Raw genomic sequence first — 18,634 nt, forward strand, 5'->3', positions numbered from 1 at the left:
GTGACCAAGGAGAAGGGATAAGGTCGTGGTGACTTATGCCCCGGTTAAACCTCGGTGTCAGGTCAATGGCCCCTTGGTGGAGCTCGTGTTGGCTAGTCTGATCTAGCTATGGTGGGTAATGGCTTTGATGGGATCTACACCGACACTAAGGTGATCGTGCTGTGGTACCCCACTTGTGGGTAAAGTTGCACACCTCTGCAGAGTGTAGAACCTATTCGAATAGCCGTGCTCATGGTATTGAGCGAGTTACGGTTTGGTCACACATCTAGACTTTTGGGAGGGATGTTTTCATGGCGTGAGTTGTTTTTGGAAGGTGTCCGGTAGTTGTGCCGTGAGCTACTGAGGAGTCCAGTAGCATTTAAACTTGGATCCGTTGTGTAGGATCTTCCCCACTCATTATTCGTTTAAGTGAGAAACTGCTTTAAGAAAACCTTTTTTCAAAACTAAACCCCTGCATGTGTAAAATCTAGCTTTACCGCAAATAAACCTCAGCCCTATCCTTGATTTATCCTGCGCATATCTGTGTTACCCCCCTCCGTGGATGGGGTTGGACTTGTTGAGTACTTTTGTACACACCCGATATATGTTTGTGGTTTTTCTTCAGAAGAAGATCCGTACTACGCTGTTGAAGATGTCGAGTAGAGGTTGCGTCCGAACCCAACCCTTGCCTGTGGTGTTGGCCCCCTGCAAGATGATTCTGCTGGCATGATACTCTGAGCCCGAGCTGGATCCTATGTGAGTCGTGCTTTGGTGTATCACCGTAGCCTTTTTATTTCTTATTATCGTTTGTATCAAGTGTCCGCCTCCTCAGAGGTTTGTACGGTGACGTACCATCTGATGTAATAAATGTGTATCAGCCTCCTGGGACTGATATTTGTATCACATTTAGTCTCTACTAATGTGGGGACGCTTCAGACTGTTGGCGCCTACCAGCGTCACCACCGGGAAAATAGCGATGATGCCCGCAGACGCCAATTTGGGATGGCAGGTATTTCATGAACCACGAATAAATCCGCAAGCGCACGGAATACCGCTGTAGTATTTAACCAGAGAGTATACTGGGGTGTCATTTATATTTCCGTAGGGAAGGCGGTGATTGGAGAGATATAGACTAGTTGATGAACTTTATCTAGATTGGATATTCTCTTGCATAAACAGGGGTAAGATAGATAACATGGTAGGAGGTAGTGTGACACACACACAAACTACCCTCTAGATAAATAAATAAATAAAAGAAATGAAAAGATGCTTTAGGCCGGAAGCAAGGTAGAAGTTAGAGCTCGAGTCAACTATGCTAGGCTAGCTATATCTATGCCATCTTATGGTTAGATTGTCAGAGATTAAACTACACAACAGGGAGACTACTATCGAAGCAACGGGAGGAGCCCGTACACCACGGCGGCTTTATGCACCTCCTACCCCCCATACCGAGCGTGGAGGATTACTAGGACTCGAACAAGACTGTCACCACCTGCCGGCTACCTCTACAAACCATGGGTATAGTTGACATCCAGCAACTCTTAGCTAATCTAGACACCATGTCTACACTAGTAAGCGATACTCTAGTGTCCCGCGCGGAGCCCCCACCCTCCGGATGGATAGACATCACACTAGAGCAAACATATGAATACTGGAGCAGTTGATAGAGTTCTAAGGCCGATATGTTAACCATCGCAAGCACAGGACGATCATGCAATGCAAGCATTGAACAATAATGCAACCAGATCAAGAAGCATATATCCGATAACTCAGAACATACTTCGAGCAGATATCGGTAACCATAGTCTAATTCTATTACAAACAACCAAATATTACAAGAGAGAGCTAGAGATGAACCCATACCAAAACTCTCGAGCAACTCCGGCGACTCGACGACTCCTAGACTTCTCCTAAACTCCACTAAGCCTAAAGACTATGCAAGATGAGCAAGAGAGGAGAGGTAAGTGTGGTGTGTGTGTGTGTGTGTTTGTGTCTTCTCATTCTCTAACCCCCCTTGTATTTATAGCTGGAAGGCATGGGTGAGAAGCTGCCAATCCTCAGCAAACCGACGTTGTGAGCCAATCCCAAGCTGCCACGTAGCAAGCTTAAGGCGGTGGGGCCCACGGGCCAATCGGCTGACCTGGCTAGTCGGCCGGCCTGCCAGTGGCGCCAACCGCTGGGCTTGTCTAGACCTCCTCTTGTCTGAACACTGGGTACAACTTGTCTTAAGTGGATTTGGGTTGGTTCTTGGGCTACACTTGGTCCAATTGAGCCTGAATCGACACTCTGATATTTTCTGTGATTTTATGTCGGGCCAAAGTGTGCTTGCAACCTGTATATTATCTCAAAAATACATCTTGCATTTTTTGGAAGGTGGAGTGTGGTTTAGGGACTTTATTGTATAAAGATGCGTGTAAGAAATGCAAACTCTTATGATTTTCTGATCAAGTTGACGTCTGGAAATGGTCGTTAGTGAGCGTCAACAAGATCCCCCAAGCTGTCCTTTGCTCATCCCGAGCAAAGTAGGACAAATCAGGTTGTTGATCAGAAAATCACTTTGACTCGTACCTTACCTGTCATGTCATAGTCTGAAGCAGTAATGTTCATCTATAAGCTTAAATAAGTTGGCTATCATACCTTTGCACAATTACCTTACTCCTTCATGGGGCTTCTTAGCTATCTCCTCGCCTTGGGCTATTGAGAGTTAGAACGGTGCATAGAGTAGTACTTACTTGTTCATAGATCTGCAATCTATCTGGAGATACTTTTTGAAACATTTTTGAAAATATGGCAAAGTTCCCAGGATGGTTCTCTCGAAGCACTCAACTTTTATTATCCTCACCAGGCCAGTATCTGCCTTCTGTCTCTCCTACTACTAAAAAGCCTTTATGGGGATCAAGGTAGGATAAGAATAGGGCATACTTGCATTTCATATATTGTAAAGTCAAGGAGAGGATCTATAGAGAAACAAGTCATGCAATCTCGATCAAAAGGTGCAAGTGCATGAGTGGATGGATGGATGGGTGGAGGGATGAATGGATATGACCTACCCCTTAAGGTATTGGTTCTCTCTCTTGAAACATCCCTTTTTTTGAGACATGGTTACCCCCTTTCTCTCTCTCTCTCTCTCTCTCTCTCTCTTTTTTGGGTCATGCTTTCTTGGTATGCCATCTTTTCTCTTTTTGGGGCAACCATAATCTGACTTTATTTTATTTCAGGGATGTTCTACGAGAGAGTTTACCAAGACATAGAGCATTTATTAATGGGAAATGGATGGATGATGGTGCTCAATTCCCAATGTAGGAATGTAGCAAATAGATGGGTCGTGTATGTGCTTATGATCGAGAAAGCATGAAAAGCATCTCACTAGGGTCACGCGATTTGACAAAACTCAACAGAACATCAAGCAGCATATGTGTAAGGTTTTTCATGGAATATAACATATGGCTCTGGTAGGACTTTGCTTATCACCGGAGAACTTGCCTTTTTAGAGTTTTGAAAATAACATCCAGATTTCAAGTATCACTAGTACAAACTCGTACAACTTTATTTACCATATCTATACTCACAACAACTTAGACTTGGATTAGGCATATGCAACCCACGGAACTTTCAGGTTCATTGGCAAGGTATTTGCATAACCAACAGATTTAAACTCAGGAGAACTCTTATTTCCAAACTAAGCACAACAGATATGGTAGAGCAAAGCAAAACTCATCCTTTCAACTTCCATAAGAAGTTAAAACATTCTTACCGCGCATGATAAAAAGGGAAATAAAGCAGTAAATATTTATTTTGTTTTGGATGTTTTTATCAAATTTTTTCAAAAAGCAAATAAAGGATACAGTTGACTTAGGGGAGGGAACCTCCCCCAAGCTAGCTCTTAGTTTAGGGTCCGAAAAGCAGAACCTTTCTCCATACCTGATTAGGTTGAGGTCGTTTCGTCCGTACCTGGAGAAGTAGTAGCGGTCGATGACGTCTTGTTCTTCTTGCGCCATATTTTCTTGTTCTTCTTTGGTGGCATAGACGGCGCAGGAATAGGATCCTCGAATGTAGGATAGACGATCTCCAGATCTTCCCATACTGTATTGGTGATGAAATCGGGGATCTTCTGATTGTCTTCCACTGGCTCGGTTGGGGGAGTATGAATCTCCTAATCCTCCCAAGTTGGCGTGGAAGGAGAGTGATAATCTTGATCATCCCAACTGGGTTCTGCCCATAACCCTTGTTTCTTACTATCCTCATGAATCAGGAATACTACCCTCTTGTTTTGAAATTTGAACTTCATGATCTTTCCCATGATGCGGAGGCTGATTCTTCCTGTCCCTACATCAATTCTGCCATTTGTATCCTTGAGGAACGGGCGCCCAAGTATGATCAGGATCCCAAGATCTCCTTCCATATCGAGGACTACTAAGTCCACTAATATGTAGGTATCCTTGACTTTTACCATAAGATTTGCCACGACTCCTTCGGGATATCTCACAGTGGAATCCGCCAGCTGAACACACATAGTAGTAGGGAAAATTGATGGATAGCCTAACTTCTCAAATGTCACCTTGGGCATGATGTTGACGCTGGCTCCAAGGTCACATAGAGCGTGATCAAACTCACAATCGAAGATTGAGCAATTGATCACTGGGGTTCCAGGATCTTCTCTTACTGTAGCTGCTAACTCACCCCACGTACCTCTTCTTGGGTGTGTGAGCTTCTCTGCGTAGCTGAGGGGTGTCCTGCTAAGTGGCTCTTTCCACATAGCATTTATGACATTGACGCTCTCTAGAGTTGATTCGGGTTGCCCCGGAGTCTTCTCTAATTCAGCAGCAGGTGTGGTAGCAGCTAGCTGAGCCAATTGAGTTTCGAGCATCTTATTGAAACTCAGCTGGTTCTTGATAGTAGTGGAGAATCCATCCATCTTGGCATAAATGGTCTCCATAGATTTGTCTGTAGCGGCAAACTTCTTCTGAAGGGACTCATTGATTTTCGTTTGGCCGTAGACAAGATCTCTCAAGGTTGGTTGGTTAGGATTGAAAGAATTTAAATTGATATTACCTCCTTGATAGTATGGGCGTGGTTGATTCCTTCCCTGACCTCCTTGTGGACGAAACCCATTGTTGTTGCCATTGAGATATAATTCTTCTTCTTGGGTTTCTGGGCAGTTGTCGCCCGAATGTCCAATATTCCCGCAGACCTCACACGTCATACGAGTTTTCAAGGCTTGAAGTGTTTGCATTTGAGCCTTATCTTGGGAATAATCCTCGAATTTCTTGAGGAGGAGATCAATCTTCATAGCGAGCATGTCGGCCCCCTTGACGGAGTGCATGTCTCGCTGGCGTGGTTGGAGGCGATCATTGCTCCAACCTTGGTTGGACACCATCTTCTCGATTAATGATGTAGCTCTTTCAACGGTCAACGAGAACAAAGCTCCACCCGCAGCGGCATCCACATGATCACGGGATGATTGCATCAACCCATTGTAGAAGTTCTAATGAATGAGCCAATTGTCCATTCCATGGTGCGGACACGCTAGAATGTACTCCTGAAGTCTCTCCCAAGCTTCAGGTATTGACTTATTTGATGCCTACTGAAAGTTCGAAATCCGTCCACTAAGAGCATTGGTTTTGCATGTCGGGAAGAACTTCGCGAGGAACGCCTTGGCACATTTGTCCCAAGTGTCCACAACAGCCTTGTTAGCATAAAACTATTGCTTCGCTCTCCCCAAGAGAGAGAACGGAAACAGACAGAGCCGAATTGCATCTTGCGATACACCCTTGATAACAAAAGTACTGCAAATCTCTAAGAGCTGCTGGAGATGAGCGCTGGCATCCTTATTGGCCTTGCCACAGAAAGGGCTGGCCTGCACCATCGTAATGAGACCCGTCTTGATCTCGAAATTTCCCTCTCCGGTGTTAACCTCGGGCCCGGTGGGGACTTAGTTAGCAGACGGAGCAGAGTAATCACGAAGTGTCTTCTGGGCCATAGTTCGAGGAGCTGACGATGATGCGATGACTGGTTCGGCTGCCGAGAGTGGTCTCCGAGGTGATACGAGACGAGTTCGCGTCCTCCTCAAAAGTGACTCTGAATCGGAATGAAAGTTTTGCGGCAAGTCGAAACCGGTCATACACTACCATGTTTTCATATCAACAAAGACAAGAAAACAATGCCAAGTTAGCCTGTTTAGCAAGCGAATACCAATTTCGATTTTGTTCATATCTTTGTCTATATACTTCAATCTGTGTCTTCCCCGGCAACGGCGCCAAAAATGCTTGTTGGCGCCTACCAGCGTCACCACCGGGAAAACAGCGATGACGCTCGTAGACACCAATTTGGGATGGCAGGTATTTCATGAACCACAAATAAATCCATAAGCGCACGGAATATCGCTATAGCATTTTACCCAGGAGTATACCGGGGTGTCATTTATATTTCCGCAGGGAAGGCGATGAATGAAGAGATATAGACTAGTTGATGAACTTTATCTAGATTGGATATTCTCTTACATAAACAGGGGTAAGATAGATAACTTGGTAAGAGGTAGTGTGATACACACACAAATTACCCTCTAGATAAATAAATAAAAGAAATGAAAAGATGCTTTAGGCCGAAAGCAAGGTAGAAGTTAGAGCTCGAGTCAACTGTGATAGGCTAGCTATATCAATGCCATCTTATGGTTAGATCGTCAGAGATTAAACTACACAACAGAGAGACCGCTATTGAAGCAACGGGAGGAGCCCGTACACCCCGGCGGCTTTATGCACCTCCTACCCCCCATACCGAGCGTGAAGGATTACTAGGGCTCGAACAGAGCTGTCACCACCTGTCGGCTACCTCTACAAACCATGGGTATAGTTGACATCAAGCAACTCTTAGCTAATCTAGATACCATGTCTACACTAGTAAGCGATACTCTAGTGTCCCGCGCGGAGCCCCCACCCTCCGGATGGATAGACATCACACTAGAGCAAACATACGAATACTGGAGCAGTTGATAGAGTTCTAAGACCGATATGTTAACTATCGCAAGCATAGGGCGATCATGCAATGCAAGCATTGAACAATAACGCAACCAGATCAAGAAGCATATATCCGATAACTCAGAACATACTTCGAGCAGATATCGTTAACCATAGTCTAATTCTATTACAAACAACCGAATATTACAAGAGAGAGCTAGAGATGAACCCATACCAAAACTCTCGAGCAACTCCGGTGACTCGACAACTCCTAGACTTCTCATAAACTCCTCTAAGCCTAAAGACTATGCAAGATGAGCAAGAGAGGAGAGGTAAGTGTGGTGTGTGTGTGTGTGTGTGTGTGTCTCTTCTCATTCTCTAACCCCCCTTGTATTTATAGCTGGGAGCCACGGGTGAGAAGCTGCCAATCCTCAGCAAACTGACGTTGTGAGCCAATCCCAAGCTGTCACGTATCAAGCTTAAGGCGGTGGGGCCCACGGGCCAGTCAGCCGACCAGGCTGGTCGGCCGGCCAGCCAATGGCGCCAACCGCCCTCAATCTTTCCTGCTGGGCTTGTCTGGGCCTCCTCTTGTTTAAACACTGGGGTACGGCTTGTCTTAAGTGGATTTGGGTTGGTTCTTGGGCTACACTTGGTCCAATTGAGCCTGAATCGACGCTTTGATATTTTCTGTGATTTTATATCAGGCCAAAGTGTGCTTGCAACCTGCATATTAGCTAAAAACACAACTTGCATTTTCTGGAAGGTGAAGTGTGGTGTAGGGACTTTATTAGATAAAGATGCGTGTAAGAAATGCAAACTCTCATGATTTTCTGATCAAATTGTCGCCTGGAAATGATTGTTAGTGAGCGTCAACAGCGACAACAGGGCTCAGTCACGTCTTGTGCATAGCAAAAGTGTAACACCTGTATTGAGGCAGAGTTTTGATCCTTTCTTCGCCAGCCCGCACAACAATCTTTATATTGCACCCGATGAGTGTAGGCAAAACCTTCGGCGCTCGTTACCAACCCGCAGCTCTTCGCCAACCACATGTCCAGATTCAAACGGACAATGGAGGTCGGAGTCAGCTAGTGGAGAAAAACCTTGAATAGCTAAAAAGTACCCAAGACCACGGGATCTAGGAGGAACCGAAGGCCGGCGGCAAATAGATTGCGAAAAACAACCACTTCGTCATCTTTGGGCTCTGCGGTCGTGTGATGAGCCGGGGGCATGTGTGCAGCACCGGAAGCGATGGCGCCACGCCTCACCAGGTCGTCAAGAGACGCCGGCATCATCTTTGTCGACCCTAGAATGATGGTCGTTGGCCCCTTCGGCTTTTCACACCTCGAACCCAAGTCGGAAGAGGGTATGCTGCGCGAAGACTCCAGATTTCCGTGAGCGAGTGGGGGGGGGGGGCACAATGTGAAGGGGGGAAGTGGACGCAAATAAGGGAGAGACCTCTGCCCCCCTCCCCCCACCTTTAAATAAGACGCTCTCAAAACCCTACTAACGAGGAAATGAAAGTGAAAAGACCGTCATGCCCCTTAGGAAGGCAAGCGCCACAGATTCTTCCCCAAGGGACATCCCAGTCAATTTACAAGTGGGCGGGCATCCCAAAGAGACGTTATTACTTAAATAAATATACATGATAACACTGCCCTTTGCAACAATCTTGTTCGTCACATCTCACACAAGTATCCACAGACTGAAAACCCCCCAGCACAAGCGACAGCCTCAGTCTGAAGGGTGGCGCTTCGGGTGTAGGCGAAGCCTCTCAGGCGCACAGAAAGAAATCGAAGCTCGGGGCCAGGCTACTGTTGGGGACGCCACCTTCGGCCAAGCCGCCGAAGACGCATCCATGGAAGCACGTCCGAGCAAAAGGCAAGTGGCACGAAGAGGGAACGGTCTTCGGACGGTGCACCAAAGACCGTTGCGAAGATACACTCGCGACGGCAGCGCTGGGGATCTCGCGACGAAGAGTGTCGGCCTAGAAGGCTCATCGAGCGAAGACCAAGGAGGCTTCCGACGAGTGGGTCCATGATGAGCTGTAATCCACTCAGGAAAATAGAGAAGGAGCATGGGCTGTAATTGACCAGGGGAGGTGAACGACCTCCCTATAAATACCCCTATAATTGTCATTGATAGGACATTGAATACAGAGAGAGAAAAGCCCAAACGATTGTCCAAAGACGTTCGTTGTTTCTCTGCGTTCATACGTCTTCAGACCGTGCTCACTTCGTCTGTTGTAGTGTTTGTCTTCTCCGGAGACACTCTCCACCAATACTCTGCAGTCATCACGATTCCTAGGCTATAGCCACTGCCAGCCTAATTTGGTTTTCTTTCATCAAAAATCCTTTTGTTGCGTGGATTTTTATTTCTCATCAGATTTAACTGGTTTTCAATTCGTATGGTTATAGATTAGGCTAGCACGAAACATTTAGTGTTTCACAAAACAAAAGGCGTGAAGGGTTTATTTTGTTTAGTATTTCGAGATGAGTTGCTATTTAGCCTTAATTTTAGAGTTAGTATAATTTCATCATTTTCTAGGTATATAACCATGAATAACCTGGTAGTAGCCAGTTCTGGAGCTTGAGCTGGAAGGCCCCTGGCAAGATGAGGAACCGCAAACAGATGGAATTAGAGCTTGAGCTTGAGCTGGAAGGCCCCTTGCATTTCCTTAATGATTTCGTCAAATTCAACTAAGACTAGCAGTGTACAAGCCCTCCCTCATTTTTTTAGAGCTCTGGCATTGAACTCGCCGTACTAATGGAGTGGGGAAGTATGGAGATGCCGAGGTAACAGGCTGCATAGTCATGGACTCAGTGGACGGGAGCATCCGCAACAAGCAACAGGGTCGAAGGAGCTTGTGAAACTTGGCGCCGCTGCCGAAAGCTCGGCCAAAGCTCATCTTTTTGGTGGATTTGTGGAGGATAGGTGGAATTGGGTGGAGGTGAACATGGATGTATTATGGCTGGAAACGAATAGAGGCTGGTTTGAGACCTCTAAAGCAGCGCGGCGTGGGTATCTAGTGTAACAACCGTGTCAGGCCTCAGGGGCATGGAATCTGGTGCTAAGGTTGCACCAACCGAATCTGGTGCTAAGGTTGCACTGTGAATCTGTGATGGAGCTGGCTCAAGGGCGGCGGCACTAGATGCCAGCCAGTGTCACTGTTTGCAGTGTGTGCGCAAGGAAGAGGACGACGCACATGGAAGACAATAGGAACGAAGCAATATCAGCCAGCCCAACCAAACATAACGCAATTGTAACAAATGGAGCTGCAATCTGATTGTGCACCAAATTGACCGAACCAAACACCACCTCAGGTCCTATACTAACGTATCAGATGCAAACCAACCTCTCCATACAAACTATGGAAACTTCAATCTGAGTCATTGGATCAACATCCATGAAATATGAGAGATCGGATAATTTTACAATCTAGACCCGCCTTTGAATTGGATAACCACACTTTTGCAAATCCCCCCTCCCACCTCTCTGTGCCCCTCCCCTTGTATGTTGATATGATGGCCCAAGTTGAAGTTTTCATAGTTTGCACGAAGAAGTTAGTTTGCACTTGATATGTTCCCATTTCTAATACCAAGCCTACTGAAAATTCAGTTTCTGGTGAACATCCAATGTCTAGTGAAAACAACAATAAAAACCTAAACTCGGCAGCAGACATCTTTACAGTAGATCTGTTGTAAGTGGAGTCGATGGAACTGGCACTAATTCTACTGAATTACAAAGCACAAGTAAATTCCCGATCAGTGTGATCTACAAGAAACTAGTGCCCAGTAAAAAGTCACTAAAATTGGAAATAATTTGCGAGCGGGTGGTTCCAATTTGTTGGGCAATATCAAGTTGCTCTCCCAAAGACAACATCTCATAGCTGCAAAAACGTGGAAAAAATTGCAAAATGCACGTTTAGGAATAGGAATTTATAAATGGTAAAAAGGTTAAGAAACAATGGCGATAGTCTACCAGGTAACAAACTAGGGGGTATAAATTTTATTCCATTTTTTTATAACATAAATAGTTCTTTTTTGATGTAAAGGAGACTCCTTTGGAACACTATATCCAGCACTTACACTTGTAAGATAGCTATCTTTATAAAAATCATTTTTGAATTATTCAAAAATGAGTTCATTTTTTCTAATTGCTATGCAAAATTATGTTAATATACCATTTTAGATTAAAATATATTTTCTTACTGGTTTGGTACCATTTATTCCATTGAGTTATACTTTTGTACAAAAATGAAAGTTCATATATCGGTTCTGCAATGTTTGTCCATAGCACGCTATATGCACTCACTGACCAAGTACTAGTATTTCCAATTAAAAGCCAATGTGAAATCACAATCATATCACTGTTAAATAATATGATAGAACCACTTCTCTTTTTTTTCAATGCTAATTAAGGGTAGTGCGAGAAAATATTGCAATAATTTAACACTTGATATTCTTCAAGGACAAAAATTGTGAAAGGTTTTCTTCGAGGCCGTCGACAGACATAATGGACTGTAGGGTCTACGGTAGCACTTCATAATACCCCTATTTTACTATATTAAGAAAAAAAATGAAGAGAATGGGTTGAAGATTGACTTACTGAGAAAGAAGCTCGAAGTCAATGATGTTATCTGGTCCAGGTCGATGTGCCTTGCCGTTGGACTTAAAATGCCTAAATGATCTTGGGTTCAGGCCACACACATGGGGGACAGCGTCTACAAGCTTCCTCTGTAAGCTCTGAAGCCGACGAAATGTCAATTCATCAACAGGTGCAATGCACCCAATTCCACCATCCAACGTTCCAAATACAAGAGCAAAACGATTTGTCTTTTCAGATACCAATCCTTGTGTGGGCAACATCTGTATTCTCAACAATTTTGACACATGTGCTCCAACATGAAACTCTGCTCTGGAAAGGAGCTTTTGACCCTTCCAGCTCTCCACCATTTTGGGAGCATAGTAGAAAATCTGCATGGTGTTATTTGTTACTCCACTGAAACGTAATTAGTGAAAGTAACCTAGTTCAGATGGAAAAAGATAGTGACAAATTTGAGAGAAATTTAGACTCTAAAGGAACGACACCAGAAACATTATTACAAAAAATATAGGATGGCAATCTGCGTTTATTTGTTTTGGTATCAGCAATTTACAAATATCCAAAACCCATGCAATACGAAGCTGGAGACAGGTGTGAGCAGACAGCAGATTGTGGAACACGAGGAGGCATGGCTGGCCTCCTATCACCCGACTTTTAAGCTGAGGGTCAGTGGTACATGAAGCTGGAGAAGGATAAAAGAACATCAATCTGGGAGCATCAGACCAAAACTTGCACCAACTCCTTAGGCGGCCCTTCGTCGCCAATTTCTGCTGAGTATACTGAGCAGTTCCTTATTCAGATCCTTATGGTGTGGTGGTTCAACAAACCCTAGCAGATCAACATTTACACTACTGGTCTCAGTGGGCCAGTCAAGACCTAAGTTGAGGTAATGGTGCCAACTGACTTACTGACTTTTGGGGAAGGCCATGCTTAAAGTGTAGTGGAGGCTACTGCTTCGGGAATGCTGTTGATGGTGTAACCCTTGTGCTAATCTCTTATGCTAGTATATCCTAAGGACCAGCTTTGCCAGTCAACGTGTAATGGCAACTTATGCATAGCTAGGGGCAGCTGTGGATACACTTGTGCAACACTAGGAAGTAAGACATCATCATGGCCATGGTCAGTAGCAACTCCACTAGAAGTAGTGGGAAACTGGGAGTGTGGCATCCAATGTGGCAAGGTAGGCAACACTTTTGTACTGAACCTTTGCATACAAATGTAGAAGGGCTAAGCTGGGATCCTTGATCCAGCAACATACAAGCTCCTGTGTTCATCTACCTCTAGTTCTTAACCCACGTTCAAGAGCATTGCTAACAGCGCCATGTTGGTGTCCAAACCTCATCCCCCTCGTGCACAAGGGCTTCTAAGTCAGCCATGTAGGTGTTTCCACAGCACCATCCAGCCACCAGTCTAGTACTTTCTTGAAGACTGATTACAATTTAATTTTTTTAAGTATTGACTGCTAGGTTGACATACCCAGGAAGAATAATCCTACAAGAACCATTCCTGTAGTAAGAGAAAATATGATGCTTCAAGCTGCCAATGTAGTCTTGAACTGTTACTATCAACTTATATTTCTTTCCAAGCAAAATGACGGTTAGATGGGCAAAGAGTATGTGAAGACCTAATGTAGTGTTCTGCTAATGTATGATATAAAAGACAAGAGAAACTTACCTGCAAATTCTTATCAGAATCTGAAACTACAAGGCTCAAGGTGCTTCCATCAATTAAAAACTCAGTTGCAAAACATTCAAGTGACCCAAAATCTTTTGCCAGCAGACTCAATTGAGAACCTTGCTCCTTCCAGCTAAGAAAATATATGCTTTTGTGAATATCACCAAACAAAATAAAGTTTTTCACCTGTTAAGATATTGAGAGAATGTCCTTAATTGTAATGCGTTGCCACAGAATTGCAATAAACTATTGCAACATAGCTTACTTACAAAAAAGCACACATCATTGCACAGACAATGAACCAAAGTCATGGAACAATAAAACAATCAAATTTGAGAACCGGCACATGATCGTTATGTAGATTCCAAAATAGGTGGTTTCAGGATTCTTGTTGGCCAAACTTCTTCAGAAAAGTTATATACAATGACAATACAGGATTAACACTACTAGATTCACAATGAAACATATACTTTCATAATATACTGTATTCAAAATATTATAAATATTTGATTCAGTATTCAAAATATTATAATTTATATGATTCTCCATTCAAAATATTATAATTTACGAAAAATGTGATATTAAGTGTCATATTGGAGTTTTGGAGCCTGTGTTGATATCATAAATGAGCTACATTTGGAATCAGAGGGAGTATAACTTCAAAATTCAAATATAACCTGTTAGAATATATGTGTTGTGTGCGTGATGGGCCTGGCATCCAGGCCCATGACCGGCTCCCTGCCGTTCCTAGATGATTAGGATAGGGCAGGTTATCCCTCGATTGGTTCTGATTCTATAAACCTCTCTCAGGGCTGCCTATATATATTCATGTATTGTATAATCAACCTATTATTCCATGCAATCTCAATTGGTCTCATGGTATCATGAGTCTAGGTTCATAGCTTAGTCCTTCCGCACCCTAGGAACACCACCCACACCTTCCCCACTGCATGCAGTCTCCCACTGCGCATCCGCCGGCCACGCGCGATCTCCCGCAGCTCACCTCCCAGCCGGCGCCGCCTCCCCCTCTCTATGCGATGGCTAGCTCCCTCCCTGTTGCTCACTTTGACGGCCAAGGGTATAAGATGAGCGTGCTGCGCGCAGGCTAGCGCACGAGCCCGCCCTTGCACGCGTGGCCCAGGCCGAAGAGGAAGCTGCTGCTGTCAGCTAGGAACACGAGGCGTGTCCGCGATACTCTGGCTCGCGCTGCTCCTACCGACTCCAACGAGGAACGCGACAACGACGCCAAATCTGCTGTCTCTAAGCCTCCTCCGTCGGCTTCAATGCTGCCATGCTACTTCATGAAGCCGCAGGCTAAGCTTTCGTCGAAAAGGCGTCACTGCTTCCTTTTCGGCACCCGCCCTTTATTTAGATGTTGGGGCCATGCTGCTTCATGAAGCCGCCGCTTTCCATCTAAATCTGCACGTGCAGGCCATCACTGTGTAGAACATCCTGAGCCTCATTCCCATCACCCTTGACATAAACTCCAGCAAGTACACGCGCTGGCACGAGCAATTCATTTTCATCCTCGGCAAAAGTACTCGCTCCAGGACGACGTTCTGCACGACTCCACTACCCTCAACTCCCCCGGATGGGAGTTGCATGGACTGCGTTGTTAGGTCTTGGCTCTACGGCACCATCGCCAACGATCTCATCAACGTCGTCCTCGAGAGCCGCAAGCGGGGCGCCACCGCTGGTGCCACTTGGCTCACCATCAAATCATGGTTTCTCGGCAACCGGGAAACCCGCACTCTCTACCTTGATGCCCAGTTCCGCAACTACATCCAAGGCATTCTGTCCATCACAAACTACTGCAAGAGGTTCAAGCAGATGGCCAACTCCCTCGGCGTCCTCGGCCATCAACATGTTCCCTAGTCCACGCCGGCCCGTCGCTCTGCCTCGGCCGGATGCACCACAGCAAGCTCTTGTGGCGCAGAAGCAGGCCTTCCATGCGCAGCAGCAAGCACAGCTTGCTCACCAGCAGGCACAGGCGCAGCAACAGGCGTTCCAGGCCCCTCTCATGGGTCAGCAGGCGTACTACCTGGGCCAGCAGGCGCCTCTAGTTTTTCATAGAGCCGGGATTGACCTTTCTGATCATGATGCACCTTTCTCGGAGGAAGAAGCTTGGTCGACCATCAAATCTCTCCCAGCAGATCGAGCGCCGGGACCTGATGGGTTCACTGGTCGCTTTTACAAATCTTGTTGGCCAATTATCAAGGCAGATTTCATGGCAGCTTTGGTTTGTTTACAGCAAGGTGATGCAAGGAGGTTGGAGCTTCTTAACTCTGCATATATAACGCTAATCCCCAAGAAATTAGAAGCTCTTGAAGCCAAGGATTATCGTCCCATCAGTTTGGTTCACAGCTTTGCAAAGCTTGTGACCAAGATGATGGCAAACCGTTTGGCTCCTCATCTGGACAAACTGGTCGCAACCAACCAAAGTGCCTTCACTAGGGGTAGATGTATCCATGACAACTTCATGTTGGTACAGCAGACTATCAAGGTACTCCATCGTCGGAAAATCTCAAGTCTTTTCTTGAAACTCGACATCTCATCTCAAAAGCTTTTGATTCAGTTGATTGGGCTTTTCTACTGGAAATTTTGTCACACCTGGGGTTTGGCACTGTTTGGAGAAATCTCATCGCTAATTTACTTCAGTCAGCATCTACCCAAGTGATTCTGAATGGAGAGCCAGGGGCATTCATCGCCCATCAACGTGGTCTACGGCAGGGTGACCCACTCTCCCCTATGTTGTTCATATTAGTCATGGACGTTTTAAACAGTCTCTTCACAAAAGCTGATTCAGAAGGCCTTCTTTTACCTTTACATTCTACTGGTCAGCGATTATCACTGTACGCAGATGACGTTGCTCTTTTTATCCGTCCCGAAGAAGCAGATCTACAGCTCACAAAAAACCTACTACAAATTTTTGGAGAAGTATCGGGCCTGCAAACCAACTTGCAGAAGAGTTGTGTAATTCCTATGCACTGTGGGGGAGAGATTGTGGAAACTGTCAATACCTCTTTGCAATGCACAACATCCAATTTCCCTACTACCTACTTGGGGCTGCCCATATCTGACAAGAAGCTGAGAAGAAGTGATTTGTTAGCATGGATTGCAAAAATAGCCAATAAACTCCCAGGGTGGAAAGCATCGCTAATGACCTTGGCTGGTCGGGCAGTGCTTGTACGCTTCGTGCTCACAGCTATACCCATTTATTTGCTGGTGGCGATCAGAGTTCCCAAGTGGTTTATACGTGCAGTTGACAAAATTAGAAGAAGCTTCCTATGGAAAGGGAGAAAAGAAGCCAATGGTGGCAGCTGCCTAGTAGCATGGGAAAAGGTCATGCGACCAATTGACCTTGGGGGGCTAGGCATCCACAATCTTGAGTTTATGGGATGGGCCCTCCAAATGCGTTGGCTTTGGTTAGAGAAGACAAAACCTGATCGGCCATGGGCTGGTCTAGAAAACCCAGTACACCCGAATACCACTACCATATTTGCTATATCAATTGTGACCACAGTTGGCAATGGACAAAATACAAAGTTCTGGACTGATCGATGGCTGCATGGTAGCTGCCTAGAAGACTTGGCCCCAAATGTCTTCAAAAGTGTTCCTTTGAGGTTAAGAAAAGCAAGAACTGTGAATGAGGCTTTGCAGAATAACACTTGGGTGGCGGATATCAGAGGACCACTAGGATGGCATGGTCATGCAGAATACCTTGAATTATGGGATATCTTGAATAATTGGAATCTTGACACAACTAACGATGTGCACCAATGGAAGTTTGAAATTTCAGGATTGTTTTCTACAAGATCAGCCTACAGAAACTTCTTTATTGGCTCAGTCACCTTTGAACCATGGAAGAGGCTTTGGAAATCATGGGCTCCTAGCAAGTGCAAGACCTTTGTGTGGTTGGCAATTAGAAACCGCTGTTGGACAGCGGATCGTTTGCAGAAAAGGGGTCTTCCTCATCCAGAACATTGCCCCCTATGCGACCAAGCCGATGAAACAGTCCAGCACATTCTTTGCTCCTGTGTATTTGCTCGACAATTTTGGTTCGCTGTCCTGCAGCCGCTGGAGTTAGCCCACGTGACGCCCAGCCACAGGATCAGTTCCTTAGCAGATTGGTGGAGGAGATCTTGGAAGAAAGTTCCAAAGCATCTTAAGAAAGGCTTCAACTCGCTGTGCATTCTCGGTGCTTGGATTTTGTGGAAACACAGGAATGGATGTGTATTTGAGGGGGCAGCCCCAAATTAGCAGCAAGCACTACAGAGCTACAAGGATGAAGCTCACCTCTGGCAGTTCAGTGGAGCAAAAGGGCTTGCTGCCTTGGAAAACAGGGCGCTCGCTCAGGCTTAGTTAGTTGGGGTGCTTTGTGGTCAGGTCCTACACTGTGTTTTTTTCCTGTAACATTGTTCCTATATTTGAGACCACTACAGCCCTCACTCTGGTCCAAGGTGTGGTGCTGAGATTTGTAATTGGACCATTCTTTTTTCCTCTCTTAATACAAAGATGCGCAGCTCTCCTGCGTGTTCGAGAAAAAAAGCAGGCGCCTCTGATCCCACCGGGTTTTTACAAACCCATGACAGGCCTGCCTTCCTCCAGGGATCAGCAGTCCCTCGCCTCAACTTTCAGCACCATGTCCCCCAACCAGCTGCAGTCCAATGACAGGTACTTCAACTCAGGTGCTACGTCTCACATGACTCCAGATTCCAGTTCTCTTTCTTATTTATCCAGCCCGCAGTACCCTTTTCCTTAGACCATTGCTGTCAGTGATGCTTCCCATCACTGCTACTGGCGCAGCAAATCTTTCTGATTCATCTCTTAATAATGTCCTCATTTTACTGAAATTTATTAAGAATCTTATTTCTGTTCACTAGTTCACTACTGACAACAATTTAATATGGTACCAGGAAAATTGTTTATAACTATGACAAACAAAATCAGAGGTTCCTAATGAAAATGAAGTTTTTACTCAACTTACAATGTTCAGGCTCACAACATGCAACGGGGCATCATAGAACGCAACAGCAGTCAATTCAGCACCAGTCCATTTGTTCAATGTGATCTTAGGACCAGAAGCTATCAGTAGATGACCTTGAAGAGAGGCAACAGCTGATACAGCACCTTTACTCTCTTTTGAGTAGACTTCCGTAACCTGAAACTAAGATTGACTTGTTACCAGATAAACGTAGTAGTAATAGAACTATCAGCAGAAAATTTTATCCAAAAAAGTACACAATGCTCTCCTCAAGTACCAGATTCTGAGAATTTTCACTTTTACTGAAAGAGAACAGAAGCACCCTTCCTCTAGCAGCAACATCCTCCCCTTGAACATAAGCAGTTCCAATCGCCATCAGGGTTTCATTTTCCTTTGTGGTTGTGTTCTGAGATGAAAATAAATAATGTTTTGGTCAATAATA

The 18,634-nt window shown here is 45.2% G+C and overlaps 1 protein-coding gene and 1 non-coding gene across 3 annotated transcripts in view; one reads left to right on the forward strand and one right to left on the reverse strand.

The window, feature by feature from the left end:
- The first annotated feature begins 5,486 nt into the window (after positions 1-5,486).
- LOC120643201 lies at positions 5,487-5,593 on the forward strand. Its single transcript, XR_005662892.1, has one exon. It is a non-coding gene; the product is annotated as a small nucleolar RNA R71 (small nucleolar RNA).
- A 4,885-nt stretch (positions 5,594-10,478) lies between these two features.
- Positions 10,479-18,634, reverse strand: part of LOC120639669 (probable cleavage and polyadenylation specificity factor subunit 1) — a 38,732-nt gene continuing 30,576 nt past the window's right edge. The window contains exons 22-26 of one of the 2 annotated variants that reach the window (XM_039915531.1): positions 18,470-18,598; positions 18,196-18,369; positions 13,209-13,394; positions 11,538-11,905; positions 10,479-10,818 (exon numbers count right to left, since the gene is read on the reverse strand). In XM_039915531.1, coding sequence (XP_039771465.1) covers positions 10,704-10,818; positions 11,538-11,905; positions 13,209-13,394; positions 18,196-18,369; positions 18,470-18,598 — 972 coding nt within the window. In that variant the 3' untranslated portion in view covers positions 10,479-10,703. Of the gene's footprint in view, positions 10,819-11,537; positions 11,906-13,208; positions 13,395-18,195; positions 18,376-18,469; positions 18,599-18,634 lie in introns of both variants that reach the window. The other variant, XM_039915530.1, reaches the window with a different exon arrangement.

This window comes from Panicum virgatum, chromosome 7K, assembly GCF_016808335.1.
Source record: "Panicum virgatum strain AP13 chromosome 7K, P.virgatum_v5, whole genome shotgun sequence".
Taxonomy (NCBI): Eukaryota; Viridiplantae; Streptophyta; class Magnoliopsida; order Poales; family Poaceae; genus Panicum; species Panicum virgatum.